Source organism: Aptenodytes forsteri, unplaced genomic scaffold, assembly GCF_000699145.1.
Source record: "Aptenodytes forsteri isolate BGI_AS27 unplaced genomic scaffold, ASM69914v1 Scaffold8, whole genome shotgun sequence".
Taxonomy (NCBI): Eukaryota; Metazoa; Chordata; class Aves; order Sphenisciformes; family Spheniscidae; genus Aptenodytes; species Aptenodytes forsteri.
Genome location: NW_008796218.1, coordinates 9,599,128 through 9,620,479, shown reverse-complemented (window position 1 = coordinate 9,620,479; position 21,352 = coordinate 9,599,128). Strand labels below are relative to the sequence as shown.

At 36.5% G+C, this 21,352-nt stretch overlaps 1 protein-coding gene across 1 annotated transcript in view; it reads left to right on the top strand.

Annotated features, from left to right (window-relative positions):
- Positions 1-21,352, top strand: part of SPON1 (spondin 1) — a 211,690-nt gene that overhangs the window by 27,612 nt on the left and 162,726 nt on the right. The window contains exon 3 of the mRNA XM_009288849.2: positions 13,324-13,457. Coding sequence (XP_009287124.1) covers positions 13,324-13,457 — 134 coding nt within the window. The remainder of the gene's footprint in view (positions 1-13,323; positions 13,458-21,352) is intronic.

Here is a 21,352-nt window from a genome sequence, read left to right as displayed (position 1 = left end):
AATCTATGTACAAGTACAATTTGATACAGTTTCATTTCAGTTTACAGCTCATTTTTTAGAGTGCTTCAATTTACAGATCTATGAAGAATTTTATTATAAGCCTTTACCAAAATTCTTTTCCTATTTTTTCAGAATAACTTTCTGTATGTTTATTTCCTTTAAGAAGATTGTACAACTCTCCAGCAGACATCTTATACCATGATGAAATATACTGCTATCTTCAAGAGAATAGAGAACTTTTTTTGAGGAAAAAAAAAACCGACCAAAAAAACCCCCCCCACACCCCTTGAAGCTTTAAATTACTTTTCTTTCCTGATAGTCATGTCATTGTGCAAGACAGTGTTCAGAAAAAGTGTCCAAACCATGTTTTAATACAGATGCAGTTTTAATATTTGATGTTGTGATGTTTTCATTTAGTCACAACATTTAACCCACTTGGACTTCGGTCAGCATTTGAAGAGAGCCTACCAAGCTCTTGAAAAGAAATCTGAAGTCTGCCCACAAAACTCTCCTTTTTGCCAAACTATGGCTTCGCTGTTGACTGACTGCTGTGTGTCTTTCTGAAGCAGAATCCTCTCATACTGGAAGGGAGAAAGCATAACTTTTTGATTTCCTTGAAACTCTCATCAAGCAGGTTTAATTTACCAGAAGGGTACTCTAGGTAATGTGAAATTAGGCTTTATAGAAAACCTGGGGCACAGAGGCAGGCAGGAGAATTATTCATGAATAGACTATAATCTGTGATGTCCTCTAAGTAAGGAAAGAATTTGAGAATTAATGTGTTAGCGGTTCATCAGCATATCAAAAGTAAAAGGAGCCATAGCCTGGATTTCTTATCTCTTGACTCTGCCTAACATGCAGGCACACACTCATACACACACAAAGAACATGGTGACTTTGTAATTGCTCACAACTACTGTCAGTGCTGCCACAAACCCTTCCTGACTTTCTGCAGCTCTTCTGTACGAACAGTATTCCTGATCTGATAGTTGATGCACATTGTTAAGCAAAAGATTGGAGAGCTCTTTTAAGGAGGTAAATGCCTTCTTAAATTTATCTGCATGAAGCCTGTTGTTCCAGATCACCAGCATTTTTTCTCGAAATGTGGTTGTAGCAATGGATTAAGTCTCTCTGAAATAGATTATGTTCTGTACACAGTCATCTGAAGGCTAAGGGAATTTGTGTGGAATCTGCTTGAACTAGGTTGGGATGTATATTTTGGCAGTGAGACATTCATGAGGAACGTGAATAGCACATGTGCCAGAGCTCCTGATGTTTCAAAGCTCCAACACCAAGCAGGACAATAATGCTATTAAAAATATGTATTTTCTGTAATCCTTAAATCCCTTCTTAACTTAAATGAGGAGCTCCAAGTGAGGTAGCTATTCTTGGCAGTATATTCATAATGCTGAGTAGTGTAATATTTTCTAAAATGAAGGATAAATGAAAAGCCTGAACAAACTACGCAACTGAGAAATGCTGATCCAGTAAAATGTGCAGACTCACATTTTACTATGTATTTCAAATTACTTTCATCAATTCTGATGTACCTAATAGCAGAAGAGGCATTTCCCTTGTGCTTTACTATCAAATGAAAAAAGAAAAGTGTCACTTCTATAACAATATTATTATTGATTACATTAGTAAGGAAGCCCCATCTATGTTTAAGCCCAGGTTGCGCTTTTTACTCTGCAAAGTCGTAGTTAGAAAAGGTTCCTTTGGCTGACAACACTCTGACAAATGCAAGAGAGAAAAAGGTTGAGGAGGAAAGCAGGCTGTTATCATCACTCTGCAGGCAGAACCTGAGGCATAGAAAGGTGGCTTCAGTAGAAGAGCTATATATGTCGTTTGACCAGCCACTATAAAATTTCTTCCTTATCTGATGTTTTATGTGTCTCCTCAAATTTAACATACCTTTTCCTTCAATCGACTGGTCTTGCAACCGTGTTCTTATCTGGGATGTTGTTCCTGAAATAAAAATGGCAGTTCCTGAGTTTTAAATTGAATTGTCAATGAACCTGGAGTTCTTTGCCACAGAAATGTAAATGAGAAGTGCCTGTGTGAGCAGAAGATAAGGTCCATGTCTTCTGTGTGAGTCCACAGCAAATATTTCTCTGGCACTCACGTTACTTGTGCATTGCTCATTACGGTGCCAAAGATATTGGCAATATACAATTGTGGCAACAGTACATGAATAATGATAATCTTATCAAAACTTAATCATGTAATTAATTTCAAGGGGAAGAGCTACACCTCAGCAGTATCATTTAACACCAACTTTACCAAACTACTGAAATGCAATAATTAGTAGGTAATGACTCTCACCCAGTCCATGTGCTTTGTTCTGATATGAAGGTCAGATTTTCTTGACTGCTTTTAGTTAAGCTTTCTAGAACTGATGGTAAGAATGGTGGATTTAGGACTAGATCATGTTTTCTCTCTCAAGTATTGTTTTGTTATGAACATGAGACTGTCAGTTTTTTGGTTATTTGCATCTCATCTGTTTGAGTGCTTAAAGCTTATTTTTATGATGAACAGAAGTCTGGACCACTGAATTTAAAATATGTTATTGACTGGACTTGAATGGTGACTAGAGGTCCTTACTAATGAAATATCTATTAGTCGCAGTGAAGACACATCCTTTCAAGCATTTATAAACAGTATTTTTGTGCAAAGAATTACATGCATTGACAGAAGCAAAGACACGTGACCTCAGGCCCGTAAAGATAGTTGCTGCAGAAATTGGGGAAAATCCTAGTATTAGTATGAAAAGTTTCATGTAGCTTTGACAAATGATTAAGAATGTGCTGACAAGATTTTCATTTGCATACAGCAAAAATGTGAATGCTGATTTTTAGCTAAGTTTACAAATATAGCAGAAAAATGTGCTCACAGCAATCAGATAGTCCTTCAGCTTTCCACAAGCATGTCCATAAACATAATTCTAATTTATCCTGGACTTAGTCCTGCGGCGTACTGAGCACTCTGCCTCTGACTTTTTAGTGACCTTAAATGCATACTTAGCATAAGACCTGGAAGTTGTTTTAGGTGCGTATTTATAAATCTTTTTTTTGTGCTGAGACAGGAAGAATCTGAATAAATTCTTTACCATATGATTTGGAAAATGTGGGGAAAAAAATATTTTTTTAATGTATTGTTAGAGTTTGTTTTATGTGCATGTGCCTCTGCATGCATGAGTGGCCTACTGTGTCAACCAGGGATTAATCTTTTATTCACTAAAAGTTGTTTATGAATTTTTGGTGCTGCCAGATGCAGCACCGTGTGTGTGTGTATACATATATGCTGCAGTAATGTGGCCAAAGTGCTCATGCTGGCTTAAACATAAACTCTTGATAAGAGATGTGTTATAAGAGACTATTGATGAGCCCTAGTTCAAGACAACACACAAGGCCAGGTCTGGGGAGGAAGCTCGGAGGTCGGTTTTGTTCCTTTTCAAACAAAGGCATTTGTTTGTGAGGGTCAGAAATAAATGCAGAAGGAGTTTTGTTATTTGTTTTTAATTGAACATTTTTTAAAGTTCTAAGTTAGCACTGTTAGAACTGACGTGGATCTCGGTCCCGAACAAGCAAACCAATGCTAGAAGGGATTCTCAATATTTTGGAGAAATGTTTCAGTCTCTTGTCTCTCCAGAAAGAAACACTGGTATATTGAATCTTTTAACGGAATATATAAATTTTCACAAATTTTGGGGGAAAACTTTTCATCCAGACATAATTTCCAGTCAGAAGAGAAGAGGTCCATCACAAGTGACAAAAGGCTTTCAACCTGGATGGAGAGAGGAAGGTTCAAGTGTCTGAGTCATTAGAACAGGGATTGCACCAGGGCGTTTTGCAGCCCTAAAGAGTGCTCCTCCACGCAACATCAGTCTATTTCAGGATTGATTTCTCAGTCTTTTCCTCTTGGATCCCTCTGCTTTGTAAAGGGATGGCTCTCGCAGAATTCTCATTTCTCTCCTTCTTATAACTGGAAGATCAGAGTGCAAATGGTTCTTCCAAGATTACAAAACTAACATACTCATTTCAGATAAGACTATAACCACAATAAACTTCAATAAAGATACAGGCAGGATTCATTGTGTAATACTGTCACAGAGGGATTATTTATACTCAATGTTATTGTTGTCAAATTATTTCAGTATGAACATTATTTATTTGGCAAAAAATAACCACTATTTCAATCTGATAAGAAATTTTCACAGGGAAGAATAACTTTTGATAGGTGGTGTCTCAAGTGCTTTCAGCCTGGAGAAATGTTGCTTGCTGAAGGGGGTGTTATATAAAAATCAACATCACAATCAAGGATTTTTAGATAACAATCACTTAAAAACAGTATAAGCTTAAGGATTTTGTGTATATCTTGTGCAGTCACTACAGTTAGGACCTTTCATTTAAGCTTATAATACACACATTTCTTTGGAAAGAGAAAAAACTGTTGCGATCTCTCCTAAATAGATTTGCTGCCATTTTATCTAGTTACATATAATACAATTAGCTACCTCATATTTAAGAGCCCATTTTAATCTGATTTTCTAGATGGATAAATGGCATTAGAAGGTTGTACAAAGAAAGAAATGTATTCACAGCCTCATAAAAGAAAGTGATATAAGATAAGGCAATGTGGATACAACACTTGACTGGAAGTGGGACGTGACTTGTATTGCTGAGCAACCTTTCTCAAACCACTTTAGTGTAGTCTGTTTCTCAATTGTGAAGTGGAGATATAGACATCAAGCTCCTTTTTCAAAACAATATGTTAAATGGTCTACAAAAACATACTTCTTATTATCCTTAACAGCTTGTTATACCTCAAATTGGCCTCAGACTTCATAAACAGGAGTTCTTTGGGAGGAGATTAAACGTGAGATGCTGGATCTTCAGCCTGCTCTGTGATGTGCCAATAGCTCAACTTAGATGGAAAGCGGCTTAGAAAACCAACTAGGAATTCAAGTCGGGGAAATCCAGGGAAGCCATAAAGTTGGGGTGGCCCCCTGTGTACCAACCCTCTGTCTCATTTTTGTAAAAAGAACAGCCAAATTCTGTCAAAGATCTCCCAGCTTGGTGCACTGATGCCCACAGAACCCAGGAAGCAGAACAAAAACAAATCTGGTATAGCTCCAGTTTGACAATTGCATCTTTTACAAATGAGAGTGCTTTTTCAGCATATCAAGGGATTGTAGTACAATTAATTTAAAATTGAAATTTAAATATTGCTAAAAAAATAAGAACCTTGCTTTGCAAAAAATGTTTATATTTTCACCTGGCTGCACACTGGGATTAGAAGACAAACCTTATGTACTTATTTATCTTGCAAAAACGTTCTAGTAGACGTTCTAGTAGAGCATGCTCTGGGAGCAGCACTGAAGAGACTACTTCTGATATGGAAGATGCAGATTCATATGTCTATTCTGAATCAGGCAGTTCACTGCTAGTGTGAGTTTTTACAAAATGAGTAACCTTCAGCCAGTCTCTTTTCTGACCCGTTCTACCTCACACATATAATCACTGAACAAAGGGGAAAAACTGGCTTGACAGTCAGGTAAATGAAAGCACTGATGAGTCTTCAAATCTCTGTTCTGTTTGTTTTTATGACTTTCCCTCCAAGTTGCAAAGCCAGTCTCTTCCCTGCTGGCCTAGTGAGGGAACACCCCCTTCAGCAAGCAACATTTCTCCAGGCTGAAAGCACTTGAGACACCACCTATCAAAAGTTATTCTTCCCTGTGAAAATTTCTTATCAGATTGAAATAGTGGTTATTTTTTGCCAAATAAATAATGTTCATACTGAAATAATTTGACAACAATAACATTGAGTATAAATAATCCCTCTGTGACAGTATTACACAATGAATCCTGCCTGTATCTTTATTGAAGTTTATTGTGGTTATAGTCTTATCTGAAATGAGTATGTTAGTTTTGTAATCTTGGAAGAACCATTTGCACTCTGATCTTCCAGTTATAAGAAGGAGAGGAATGAGAATTCTGCGAGAGCCAGCAAGAAGCCTAAGTGATTGTGCTCCTTTTTTTTTTTTTTTTTTTAATATTGGATTTGATTCTCTACAGCTGCTATTTTAGATTGGCCTTGGCTCAGGTGAAGGGAACTGCAGGTGGAGGACTGCTCTAACTAACGGTGACTCTGTTCCTGGGAGGCCAGCAAAGGATGGCCACAGCATAACTTTGCTAGCTGTCTCCATCATCCTTACTGGTTATTATTCTGTCTTAGGGCTGCAGTAGGACAGTTCTGCTTCCTAATCCTTGGAACAGTGTTTTAAAAGTTTTAAAATTCTTCATTTTCATTTGACTGAGTGTTCATAAAATGTACCCTTTTTTCATCTGCTTGTTTCATGCTTCCAAAAGTAAACTGTATTTAGACCATAAACGAACCCTGATTTCATTGAGAAGCAAGTTCAGTCTTTAGCTACTGCCTGAATGTAATGAAAAAAACCCCAACCTACAAGTTAATGTGTTTGAATTGTTCAGCATAGAGTCTGACCTCAGTAAATTTACTCTAGATTTAGGTCTAACTTTATTAAATTATACATCAAGGTGAGCCAAAAGCCCTGTTTATTTGAAACTAAAATTTTCAATCTTGCCCAGAATCCTAATACATCATTTCAAATCTTATAAAAGGATCTGTGTTAAACTGAACACGAAGCATGAAGAATAAAGTTAAGCCATTTGTCATGCAAGGCACAGAGTGACTCATTGCTTTTGTACAAAGCATCACGAGAAGTTCCTTTACACAATCTACTCATGCTGATGTCCCTAATGCTGCGACTAATTTGTATGCTCTGTTGCTTACGCCGGGGCACTCTCTTGGGCACGAGTCAGCTGGTGCACTTTGAATCTTTACGTGCCAAGGTGAGAAAAGCAAGTTCGGTCTTCAAAATAATTTCCCGTTTCTGATGAGAATTGTTGGATAGTATTGGCTGCGTTAAGAAACTAGAATCTTTGAAGGGATTTCATAAGGCAATACTATTTTAAAAGATTTTGCTCTTTCCCTGCTGGAACTTAGTATTTACTAAGAGCCTTTCAAGTATGAAATGAGAGGATTTTTGTTAGTCAAAATAGCTGCTTTTTAAAGGAAGTTATACATGGAACACAATGAGATTTATAGCTATGAGAATAATGACAGCTTTCTGTGCCTAATACAGTTTTTCTGTTAGAGATTATAAAAGTAATACGTTATCTGGGAAAAGCTGGATTATCTGTCAAAAATACTATTAATATAGTCTGATAAAGTAGCCTGAATCAATTTACCCAACTGTTTTCATAGGAATGTTAATGTTACAGTTAAGGAGAAAAATTCATAGGAAACAAAGATTAAACTTTGGATCTTAAGTCTACTCTTAGTGACTACTTAGATGAAAACTGTCTCAATTCACAACAATCTAAGTTCATTCATCTCTTGAGTTTCATGGGTAGCTTTTACTTTATTTGGCCATTTTCAATTTACAAGCATAAGCCTTCTAATTCAACATATTACAACACTGATTAAGTTAACTGAGAGTGGTTCAATCTCAAAAAATATACAATATAACTTTTTACATTTACTAAATGCTGTCAAGTTATTGTTATCTGTCTCTGTCAATATGCGTCTTCTCTTTTCATATACATTGAAATAAGTAAAGAAGTTGCTGTTCTGTTAAAATTTCCATAGACAGTCTCTCAGGCAGGAAAGGCTGTTTAGTGTAAAACCTGGCAGTGTAGTGCTTTATCTTTAACGCGCTTCAGGTTCTCGTCACATTGAACTGCTTTCTTCCTCCTTTTGTTTGATTTGCACCTTAGAATAGACCCTACTGCCTGCCCTACAATAGGTGTAATATAGCTCTGAGGTTTGTTTAGACTGAAGAGCAACATGCAGTACAGTATGACTAAGATTCTTGATAGCAAAAATTTTTGGGACACTTTAATGCATAAGATTCTCAGACAGGATTCTCTCAGTAGCTTGTTTTTCCCTTTGATCATCCAACACAGGCTTTTGCAATGAACACACTATTCAAATTGTCTGTTTTAAAGAAGAGAAGGACAGTTGGACAGAATTCAAATAGTTTTCCTTAGAACATCTCACACACAATGTTTGGGTTTTGGGTTTTGTTCCGCGCCCCCTCTTGGAAGATGATTTGTCAATCCTTTATTTTTTCCTCTCCTTTTGCTAATATACATCAAAGACTTGATCTGACTGTCTGGCATCATACTTCTTTGTAGAACTGGAAGGGTCTTTTTTTTCCCCCCATGATTCCAACTACCTTGTGTCTGGGGTGAAAAATGAGCAGGTAGATGGACACACAGAGGCAGGTGGGTGGAGAGGCATATGATTTGTGCTGATACTGCTTTCACAGAACTTACCATCACGTCATCTAGTGCATTTCATCTTTACTTAATAAAGTCTGTGCTCAGGTAACGATTACAGAACTAAATTTGATTTCCAGTTACAACATTGTAGGATAGCTATGTAAAGTCTGTGCTAGAAGTTACTAGAAAACAGTGATAATCTACAAGTGTATTTTAGCAATGCCTTTCTTCAATAGATTTGCACACTTTTCTCCAGTGCTCCAAGGTGTGGCTAGTTATCAGACAACTCCAGTCTTCGGGTGTGGTGTTAAAGATGGCAAATCTTACTGAGAGCCCAGCAGTGCTCGGTGGTGCTATACAGCTTTGAATCATAGTCTGCATCAAGATTGATTACTGACACTTCATAAAAAGTCCCAGTTCTGATTCTTCTGATTCTAAGCACAGACTCTGAAGGAAATACTGTGTCCTTTAGTCAAAGAAACTGGTTTTGTGAAGCATATCTTTGAGATAGATTTTTTTTTTTAAACCAACTTTGTTCATCATTAGTTTTCCCATCCATATAATAAGCTCTGTTCTAGATTTATCCCTAAAGGCCAAATATTATTACCATTATGTAGACCTAATGTTCCTTTTATAATGAGAAAGTTTCCTCAAGGAGAAGATCATTTTGCAACATTCTGGAAGTCTGACTCCATATTAGCCCTTCCAAAGAAGAAAACTGCCCACAAAAATACTTATCTTGTGAACTTTGTCTGTTTTTTATTTTTTTAAACTCAGTTGTTCCAGTGAAACGCAGCTGTTTCAGTGGGTGGAAAGTGATGATGTGTCCACAGAACAAGAAGTGGTGGTGAAGAGCCTAGCCAGTGGTTTAAACTAAAGAAGTGGACGCAAGCCAGTAGAGGATTTATGTAACTTCATCGCCTTTTGTACTTGATACTAATTCCTTTCTTTGTGGTTTATAGCATTTTGAATTTTTTTTTTTAATACCGATATAGACTTAACGATAGAAAGAATAACTGCCTGGTTTAGTTTATTTGACTAACAGTTTATAGAAATGAGAAACAGATAGCAAGCTCTATTACTCAGCATGAAATGTTCCAGTTCTGAGAAAAGAAAACCGCTCGTTCATCTGTTTAACAACAGTTATCCAGTCCTGCTTTTCAGGAACACCCAAAACCCATCCTCAACCTCTTCAGTGTTTGGAATATGCAAAGAATGCAAGACTGAGCCTGGAGCTGGTGAATTCTCCCTTTTAATATCCTTACTTCCATGTTTGTAGATTTACCCAAGTTCAGCCAAATTCTACTTTCTGTGACACTCATTCAAATCCGGGTTAACTCCAAAAGTCTTGTTCAGGATTTACACTAGTTTCCCTGAAGGAATAAATTGGTCCAATAATATTTCAATCATAAGTAAAAAAAAACCCCAACACACCAAAACCTAAATAGAACATTAAGACTTAAAGTCATTGCATTTGTGGATTCAAAAGAATTAGTCACACAGAGATCCCTGAGAGATCTGAGATCTGAGACCTCAGATTCTTCAACCAAGTGTTTATTTTAGTTTTTAGGATTTTTGTCCAACATGTAGTTAATTTGCTGGCCCATTCCTGAAAATGTAAGGCTTCCCATTACAGATAACCTGGGGTTTAGCAAGCTATAATTTTGCAAATGCTACATTTTAATCTGCATGTCTTTTTCCTGCCAATTCTTTCCTTCATGCCTATGTGGTCTGACTTGATTCCAGAAGAAAAATCAGGATTGTATTATTTTCAGAGATTACATATCTTTTTTTTTCCCCCAAAGTTGGCCAGGATGCTATTGTTTTCTCCTGTGTTATGTGTGAGTGCAATATCATCCACCACCCTAAAATATCGCGTCATTTGGAATCCTGTTGTATAAGTAGTGAACCCTTTCTGTATTGCCCCTAAGAACTTTTTATAAAGAATCAAACCTCTATGGATATGGAAAAAAACCCATCTTTTTAACAAATATATTTGAGACGGGTTTATATTTATCTGAACTCCTAGGATCCGGGTAATTCTTCTGAGTTTCATAAAATATCTTAAAATAACTTTTTTTTTTTAATCCTCTCAGATCAATTGGCATTTGAGTTTTTCCAACTAGTTTAGGAGTTCTTTACTGTATCCTGTCAATATTAGGAGTCTTTATTAAGAAAGCTTCTATCTAATTTTTCTTCAGAGGAACTTTTTTTGGAGGACCTTATTCTTTTATGGTCAGGTTTTCCCAGTAGACACTTATTGCATAAATCTTCTTGCTTTTGGTTAGTGATGCAGGAAATCGTGATGTAGCCTTGAGGTTCAACCACTTCCTGTTCTTCCAGGACTATGTTCTAAAATGCAACCAGAACTTTAAAATTATGTCATTATAGGCATCTATATTCCTTGAGAAAATTCATAACTTGCTAGGTTGCAGGAATTTGGTAGGCTATAGAAGTGCAAAATATGTCTGCATTTCTGTGTTCATTTGTTGCTACTGGAAAAGGGCATGGATGTGTTCCAACCTAATGGCTATCTAGAACTCAGACAAATATTTCAGGTTCTGGTTTTGCAGCAGCCAGAAATTTGACTTGTAATAACTACCTACAGTTGCTCACAACTCCTTCCTTAAATAGTAGCTGTTGGATTTGGTGTTCCTTGTGAATCCCTTCATTGTTGGGGGAAAAAGCAGGATTGACTCACCTGGAGACAAGAACTTACTTAACGTGCAAATGCATCACAGATGGGTCTACAATGATGACTGTTGGAGGAATGATATTTAGGGATATGAAAGCAGCTAAATTCTTGTTAGCTGAAAATAGCAACTCTATACTTTGCGAACACGGATTCATTTCAGTTGGGCTTCTCAAGAAACATTCATGATGAAGTGTGTGTCAGACAAGAACTAAACTAGATTTGCAAAAATCAACATATGTGAAAGGTATATTGATCATTGTTGAATAGCTTTTATCTAGTTAGTCGTAAAGTATTTACACTTACCTGTAATTACTTAATCTTTCTTCACCTGAATTGAACGTATTTTTAAAGCTTTTATCCAAGGGTGTGAGTTATGATACTACAGCAGCAGTGTGCATCTGACAAGAGAATATGGAGCTAGTGTAACTTGTACAATAATTTGCAATATTTCTGTTTTTCTAGAAAAGCTGTCCTTTTTAAGAACTTTCAGATAACCTCCTAAGAGCCCTTTCAATGGGAATTATCCTGCTTTTATATAACGTACAGTAGTATTTTATTTTGTATGAGATGGTATAAAGTCACCCATTCTTCAGTCAAAGCTTCCACCAAAATTGGGGGTTTTATTGAGAATTAATTAGTGAGATATGGATAAAAAGTCAATTGATATGGTCCTGAATAATTGAGACAACCTTTCTGAGAGATAAGTAAACAGTTTTATTTCTTTATTTTACTGTTGCAGGAATAAGGCAGACACAATAAATACAGTTGATGGCCAAGACAGAGTTGCAGATTAGGGATTTCTTGATGCTCGAGTTAAGTGCATTAAATTGTATCAAGTGGAAGTAGAAACCGTGCAGTGCCAGCTTAAGCCTAGACTAGATCCCATGCTTCCCAATGCTTCACGTTAATTAAAATCTCTCAAAGTAGTAGCTGTACACATTGTGTTTAGTTACACAGATTCTATGAAGCGTTAAAAAAGTTGAAGTCTATTAATGGCTTTATATTTAAAACTCATTAACCATTACCCTATTGACAGCTAAATAGAGTTTCTCAGCACTCCTCTGGGCCAGTGCCCCTTCATTCTGCCACGGAAAACCAGAAATGTTAGTTGGCTCAGCTAAAAATGTTTGGAAATGCTGGCAGTATCATTGGGTGAGACAATGTGGATGCCTGCTCACTAAAGCAGATCTGGTCAAACTATAGATATTACCACTTTTTCAGAATGTAAAATAGTATTTTTTGTCAAAATACTTGTTTAAAGTTTTATTCACTGCCAGAAGATTTTTTTTTTTTAATTATTGTAATCTGGTAAAACTGTGTGTGTTATTAGAACCAGAATTCTGAAAAAGCTCCTTCAGAGTTGAGTCTTTTTATAAATTGATAAATACAGCTTCTTTCTCAAAATGGTAAGGTTTATAATTTATTGCCTGAATCTTGACCCAATGTAGTGAGAATTGTGGCTTCATCAAATGAAAGTAGACCACTGAGGAATTTTGAAGAGAAATTTTGCAATATCACAGTATTGCCTGTTTCCAAATAAAACTTGGCAGCTTCTGATGAATTTTCTTTGAGATCTGATGAACAGAAGGCTTAAAGTACAATCCATGAAGTACATATGTAGTGAGAAAGCTATTTTGTCACAGGCACCCTTGAGTAAAATCCTTAGAACACCACCAGGTCCAAATCAGCCTCTCTGGTTTTGTGTTGACTTATACCACTTAAACCTTTCTGTTAAACATCAATCAAACAAAAAGCAAAAATGTGTGCAGATTGGACTAAATAATGGTCTCTGAATTATAAATGATTATGATTCATATATTACCTCTTTTGACCTGGAGATTCTTTTGATGCCTGAAGAATAATACTGTTTAAACAAAGGTTAGTTTAAAAAACAAACAAAAAATAAAAAAATTGAAACCCCTTCTTCTCTAGCATGTTCCATCTGTCCTAACCAGTTGCTATAATGTAAAAAAAAAGTTGAAATTATGCATCTTTTATTATTTTCAGTTCATTAACATTTACAGGAAGCTCCAGTAATCAGGATCTACAAGAAAGGTTGTTTGCAGCCACGCTCAGAAGGAACTAACTTCTGTTCACCTAGAACTGAAATATTCTTCTGCCTTTATTTTGTGGGCTTTTTGTTTTCATTTCAGTGGGTGATCTGCACATTATAAATAAATTTACCAAAGTAGTGCTGAGCTAAGCAGAGAGCATTATAAATAATCCCACTGAAGGAAAACATGAGCTGACAAGACATATTCGAGTCATTGGCTATGTATGTCCTTATCTTTTCACATTCTTCTCTTTGTATTTCCTTAGATCATAGATGAAGAAGAAACGCAGTTCATGAGTAATTGTCCTGTTGCTGTTACTGAGAGCACACCAAGAAGAAGGACACGTATTCAAGTGTTTTGGACGGCTCCTCCTACTGGTACAGGCTGTGTAATTCTGAAGTAAGTATTTTAAAGCATATTAAACTAAGCATTAAAGTAAAATTCAGTTAATAATAAATCAAAGGTTAGTTTAAAAAACAAACAAAAAATAAAAAAATTGAAACCCCTTCTTCTCTAGCATGTTCCATCTGTCCTAACCAGTTGCTATAATGTAAAAAAAAAGTTGAAATTATGCATCTTTTATTATTTTCAGTTCATTAACATTTACAGGAAGCTCCAGTAATCAGGATCTACAAGAAAGGTTGTTTGCAGCCACGCTCAGAAGGAACTAACTTCTGTTCACCTAGAACTGAAATATTCTTCTGCCTTTATTTTGTGGGCTTTTTGTTTTCATTTCAGTGGGTGATCTGCACATTATAAATAAATTTACCAAAGTAGTGCTGAGCTAAGCAGAGAGAATTATAAATAATCCCACTGAAGGAAAACATGAGCTGACAAGACATATTCGAGTCATTGGCTATGTATGTCCTTATCTTTTCACATTCTTCTCTTTGTATTTCCTTAGATCATAGATGAAGAAGAAACGCAGTTCATGAGTAATTGTCCTGTTGCTGTTACTGAGAGCACAAGAAGAAGAAGGACACGTATTCAAGTGTTTTGGACGGCTCCTCCTACTGGTACAGGCTGGGGTCTTAAGTAAGCATTAAAGTAAAATTCAGTTAATAATAAATCTAATATTTATTAGATAACTACTGGACCAGTAATCAGGATCTACAAGAAAGGTTGTTTGCAGCCACGCTCAGAAGGAACTAACTTCTGTTCACCTAGAACTGAAATATTCTTCTGCCTTTATTTTGTGGGCTTTTTGTTTTCATTTCAGTGGGTGATCTGCACATTATAAATAAATTTACCAAAGTAGTGCTGAGCTAAGCAGAGAGAATTATAAATAATCCCACTGAAGGAAAACATGAGCTGACAAGACATATTCGAGTCATTGGCTATGTATGTCCTTATCTTTTCACATTCTTCTCTTTGTATTTCCTTAGATCATAGATGAAGAAGAAACGCAGTTCATGAGTAATTGTCCTGTTGCTGTTACTGAGAGCACACCAAGAAGAAGGACACGTATTCAAGTGTTTTGGACGGCTCCTCCTACTGGTACAGGCTGTGTAATTCTGAAGTAAGTATTTTAAAGCATATTAAACTAAGCATTAAAGTAAAATTCAGTTAATAATAAATCTAATATTTATTAGATTAAGAACTACTGGAGTTCTCAGATGCTTTTTTCTCCTTTGATACACTTGACCAAGGATAGTTCTACTTGCACAGTTAAATGTTAGCATCTTAAAGCTTAAGTGTTTAAAAGTTCTCCAAGCCTTCAGTAACCATTGAATTGGTAACCCTAATTGAACTTGGTAGGTTCTCAGCCATTTATTTCACCTAAAAATCTAAAAATTTTTATTCTTTAAGATCAAAATTACATCCATCTGGTTGAGATTTGGGTGAAAAACGTGATCTTAGTTGAGATGAATAATAGGAACGTTCTGTAGAGTCAGGATTTTCTAAATGGACCTTTATCAGTAAAACCAGATTTATTTGTTTAAAGGTGAATGCTTTCATTTTAGAACTGGTGATCTTTTACCAATATTTGCCAATTATTTCTACAGTCTATTTCTAAAGCATGTGTATTCATGCTTTTTCAGCAATAGACAAAGGTAAGATTACGTAGGTGCACTTTGCTTTAGGGCCACTCATTTGCCTGTAGAAACCTTAAGTCACTTCTTACTATGAAGAGTATCGGAGGAAACTGCTAGAGAAACGTTTTCCTCTCTCCTAAGATTTTGCTTGTCATATTTAATAGGTCAAATTGCAGATTGGTCAAATTGGTCAAATATGCATGGACAACTGGGATTTCTTTGCTTGCTTTGAATCTGTGTCTGGGATAAGCCTTTGCAATTGCTAAGATGTGCCCTGCAGTAGACCAAAGAATTTCAAAGAGTCTTACCAGTACTGGGGATGCCTTTAGAGACACAAAATACCTCTAGGCTTTCAAGGAGATGCTAGCACAAAGGTTGGGCTGAAGGTAGTTCAGGCCAATTCAGGAAAATGCGTTGTTAAAATTGCAACTGATTTCTGAACAGGCTGCAAAACTGCCACCAGCAAAACTGGTCCACGGCTGCCCTCCTCTCACCCTGTGCTTCACTCCCTTCTCCTTTTGCTGATTGGCACAGGATACAAACACCCTCCTCTTCCACATCTGTGAGGGTGATCTAGTCCCAACCCTGACATGGGCTGTGGAACAGTCTCAGAACTTTGGCAGTGCACTTCTACCTGCTGCCTCTCAATATCAGTAAAAGAATTTTGTTTAAGATCATCTGTTTTAATGTGCACCAAAGCAGTTCAAGAATACACTTGCAGTCTTTTCTTAAGCCAAGGACAGAGAAGCGTCATTGGACTGCAGCAAAACTGTGAAGCCTGCTGCTTGCTGGGTGGCCAGACAGGTTGTGTGTTAAGGTTTATATATGGAATTTTTCAGGAAGCAATCAAGAAGATCCTTTCAGTGTTGCTAAGCTGTTTATCAGTAAAGCTATTTGGTTTTCCCCTCAGGACTGCCTCCCTCTTAGTTGTATAACAAATATTGCTTGAGGCACTTACTACTTCAGTGGTGTAATAAAAAAGTGATCATGTTTTATACACCCTATTAAAGAGATGAGATTTAAAGTTTAATCCAGTAATGATGTGCAACAACACAAGTTGATGATGGATTTTTTTTTTTTTCATTACTGTCCTAAGTAGAATTGCCATTAAAAAAAAAAAAAAATTAACCAAGACCTATACTTTTCTCACTGAAACGTAAACTTTTGTGGCTGAAGTTGGTTCAGGGGCCCGCCTGGGTGTTGTCAGCAAAGGAATGTAGTAAAGTACCACCAGCTGCGTTATACACACAAAAGTATGAAATTGTCACTGTCTTAAAGAATGTATAGATTAAATCAGCGGCATACAACCTTCTCAGACTGCTGGTTGTACATCAGTAGTGCCAACAAAACAACGAAGTGCTAATATAGAGTTAGATTAGCTGACTGGCACCAGTTCCCATAATCTGTTTGGGCAGCTAAAAGAACATCTTAGAAATTGAAGTTCATGGGGAAAGAAAAAGTCTTTGGTGTTATAACTGCTTATTCACAGTGTGTGCGGGTATCTTAGATGTGTGTGTGCTGGTGAAAGTGAAAGGAAGTTGTAAGTACTTTCCAGTAAAAATTATGTGAAAAATACAAGCTTGCTCCCAATGGTTGCTTTATTGACCTCAGAGGGTAACTACCTACTCCATTCCCCAGGACATTTCAAAGAAAGAATGAAACAGTCAGCATTATTACGAGTTGCTGATGCCAGAAATTAACATCATAATGTGGCATTTGTTTGCGCTGCAGTGCAGTCCTCCATGGCACCGTGCATAGCAATCACTGATGTAGTTTTGGCATTAACAACACTTACATTTTTTCTTCTGTATGTAAAGCTTTGACCACATCTGAATTAGGGTTTACAGTCAGCATTCTTTATAAACCTTATTTATGGTCAGCTCCCATAGAATAGCATAGAAATGTTGGATGCAATTTTCAAAATTATTCTGTCATTTGTGAGAGCTTTAATGATATAATAAAAACAAAAGTCTAAAGGCAGTTATTATTATAAATAGTTAAGTCCAAACTCATCATGGAAAAATTCTGAAACCTTGAACTTTAGAGGAAAAAAAGCCCTCTGTATTTTTCTTTTTTTCATGTGTGATGGAGTGCAAATAGTTTTTTATTATCAATACATATTTGTTTCAGTCCTTGGAGACTATGTGATCATTTTCTTTTAGAATTTGCAAAACAGAATAGCAGCATTTTGGAGCCTGTTCTGAATCATAAAGATATACTTCTTCCTTCTTCCTAAACATAGCTGATCCATAAAAACATATTATTGTTTTAGTGTCAAATATTGGGGTTTTTTAGATTTATAATGGTATAATTAAGTACAGAGGCTCCCAGGAAGTTTGCCTTGGACTAGTACTGAGGTTTGGGAACATTTTTTTTTCTTTCATGGTTTGTTAAGTCTGACACCTTTGATAGAAACACTTGATTGCCCACATTTAGCAAGTAGTCTTCTCAATGCTTTCTAGGCATAGTGCATGTGATCAGTTTGGTTGTGAATGAGCACAAAATGACACAGACAAATGGTAGTCTGTAGTTTCCAGGTTCAGCAAGGGATGCTAAATCTTTTGGCGTGAGCACATATGTGTGTAATGCTAGCTTTCTGGGTGACTGCAAAATACAAAGTTTAGGAGAATTAACATATATTTGAATTTGACTTATCATCACTACTTAGCTTTCTAAAACATCTTTCTGTGTGAAAACTTAGAATTGGGAAAAAAAAAAGAGGGAGATGGATTAACATATGATGCTGCACTGTAATTGCTTAGTCGAGAACAATTCATCCATTCTCTTCGTTCCCACTAAGTGATGACGGTGAACTAGCCGAACGGTTCGAATCCTTCCAGGCTCTTTATTGAAACTGCCAGTGTACTGAATGTACTTCTGGGATGCAAACAATAGCTGAGGCTCTATTTGTCCAAGTGTTTAAGCCTATGCTTGAGTCTCACTGAAGACACAAGACAGAAGACTTTGCTTAGATGTTACGCATTGCTTGGGATACCCTCAAGCTTTAAGCCCTCTTTCTACTTGCCTGATGTATGCTAGGAACACTGTGCAGCTAAATCCAATTATAGGAAGGTACACAGACTCCAGCATACCAGCTCTTAAAATGATTTCTGCAGATGCATGAAACGGAGAAACAGCATATCACTTTGGGGATGGCCCCAGACACTGCAAGACAATTTTAAGCACCTTGATTTTTAGAATGACCTAATGGAAATGGAATGCACCGTCGGCTGCCAGATAGTGTAGTCGGCCTCATCACAGCCCTAGGTACTTGAATAGAAAGTTTTGCTACGTGGAACAAAGTTGTTATAAAAAGATAAATCAACAGAACGCACTTCGATCTTACTCAGCAATAAGGATTCACTTGGCTGCCTCAGCATCTGTGCTAGCTTCAGAAGCTACCCAAATATCAGCATGGGCAGGAAAGTGCTTACAACAATATCTTTCTTGCTTCTCTGGTTAAAGATATCTATTTGGACCATTCTGAGCTGTCATGCTGTGTGCAGTCTACTTGTTTTCTTGTTCACAATGCAACATTTAATCTTTCTATCCCTATTTACTTTCCCTTGTTCCTTGTGATTGATAGGACACTAAGGTGCCATGTGGCAATATGGGAGGACCAGGTAATTTCCTTCATCTTCTGATAAAAGTTTCTGTTCTAAAACTTATTTACTAGATTTCTGGGCTCTTCAGAATGCATTTGCTTTCTAGAATCTTTGAAAACCTACTGTTAAAACTTTCTTGAGAGATATCTATAATTATTTTTGCTATGTGCAATTTATATAAAAACTAATTATATAGACAATTGAGCAGTGACAGAAGCTGGTGGTGTTTATATCACCATGTGGAAGCGGAGAAATTTTCAGGGGTTTGAATCAGTCTGTTTTAATATTTTGTATATGTGAGTCTGAAAACAGTTTTAACTTTTTTTTTAAACTTTTTTCTGCATGTAAACTGCCATTCTTGGTTTAGTATGTTCTACTTTTCAGCAAAAGTAGAACAGCACCACGTGCCTTTTTTTTGTTTTAATATGACAGCTAATATTCAGAGGCTGTGCTTAATTCTGTAAAAAACCCAGCTAATGGAGGTTTATCTGGTTTAACAAAGAAAGTCTTAAATATGGATTTCAATAAATGATTTACAGCATTGACAAAAAAAGACAACAAATGTTTATTAAAAGTTTCTTAGCAGTGATGGAGAATCATCTCTTTTAGGCTGTTTTTAGCCCCAGATTTCTAGATCCGACTGGTTAGTTGTACTCCTCAAGATAAAGTGTCTCTGTTCACCATCGTACTGAACAGGCAGGTAAAGGTCTGACCCATGTAATTGATGGAAAATACAGAACAAAACAGTTTTCTGCAAGTACTTTTAGAATTTTGTAATATAAAACAAGAGTAAGGAAAATTTTGTAAGTTGTCTTAGCTTGTCACATATTAAAATTTCATGGTCGCGAGAATCTTGTTAATATCCAAACTGATTAAATCTGTCAGCTGGTGTAGATCTCATGAAGAGTCAAGTATTGCTAGATGGTAATTACCTTTTCCTCCTTTAGCATTTGGTGATTTTCACTGAGTCTGAGATTAATTGTTAATGTAGCAAATGATGGCCGCATGCAGATAAGTTATATTCAATTTACCATTTAGAAAAGAAACCACAGTTCTCTGATTGGCTCATGGAATAAAGGAGTTCTCAGGCAATGGATGTGTCTTGTGTGGTAAATGTAACAAAAGTTCTTGCTGACAAGTTAGTTGTTTCTGCTATACATATCATGCTTAAACAACCAATAAATTAAAATCTGGTATCTGTAAATAGTGTGTCTGTATTACTTGCAGAAATCTACTGTATTTATCATAATGTCTCTGCTGTTTGTTTCTGGAAATGTTTTCTTCAGGGAAATGTTTTATAATTTTTGAGGAAAAGTGTGTGAAACTTATTGTTTTTCTGCATACATAATTATCTTCATTATTTTAATTACATTGTTTTTTGTTTGTACGTAGTCAAACAAAAAAAGAGTAGAGGAATTTTAAAGAATTGTGGTCTTCCAAATATTTAGTATATCAAGTATGTATTGGCAAGGACTTTTAGGTAGTTGTGCTATTGTAGCAAAGCTATCATACCTCAAGGACAATTTCAATTCTAGTCCATGGGTCTATGCCTTGGATATAATACTCAGTTTCCAACCTCCGCGTGGATTCTGGCAGTCCTCTTGCTCTCGAGCCTTCAAAACTCTGAGGGTGAATGAACTCCAGCTAGAGCTTTTTGAACATGTACTTTTTGATTTCTTGTAACCTCAAGCATTCAGGTTACTTGGCATCTCATGCTGACTAAACACTACACTGAAATGTAATGTTGGAAAGACCAAAAGAAGAACCAAATGCAAAGGAACCAAATGTCACAAAACCCCATGAGTTCATAACTACATATACATATTGAAACTGTCTTGATACGCAGCCAAATCTCTTCTCTACACTCAAAACTCATGGTGAGATCCAACCAGGGCATCCTTGGGCCAGACACAGAGCAAAAGGCATCTGGATCACAAAACACAACGAGATCCAACCAGGGCATCCTTGGGCCAGAAACAGAGCAAAAGGCATCTGGATAACAAAACCCACAAAACACAAGAGCAGCTCTGTGGTCTGTAAATATATGACCAACTTATTAACACTGCGTTAAGAAAAGTGTTTATCAGAAATGCCAAATTGAAATGGTCAGAATTAAATGCATTTCAGAATTAATCTCTCTTGCTAAAAGTGTTGATATTATGATTCTCTATCACAAAAAGAAGTGGCAGAAATTTATGTCCTACCAGAAAGAGATTCCAGTTGTCAGTGAGCTACAGAGTGGGTCTGCGTCAGTGCTGCTTCTGAAATTACTGCCAGCCATATAAAAGGAACATCTGATAGATGATCACAGACTTGAACTTTAAAAACAATAAAGAAAAAAAGAATGGCGTACAGTTACAGCTGACAAATTTGTGTGTTACTTTTCCTCATCATACAAATTCCTCATCAGTATCTATGAGGTGGCAGAGGGAGAAGTGGGGCAAGGTTTTAAGTTATTCAGGTTACTAGACTAAGGTGATTAAGCAGTATAAGTAGATTCTTTGCTCCTTTCTGATGCTGTCACCGCTAAAACATTTTTTTTCGTTGCTAGGCTGTACTTACCCCAATATGTGCAATTTTCCTTGATTTGTCGGGATACTTACCTGAGTAATATATAGCTCAAGTCTTTTTCCATATGCTTAATTAAGTGTTT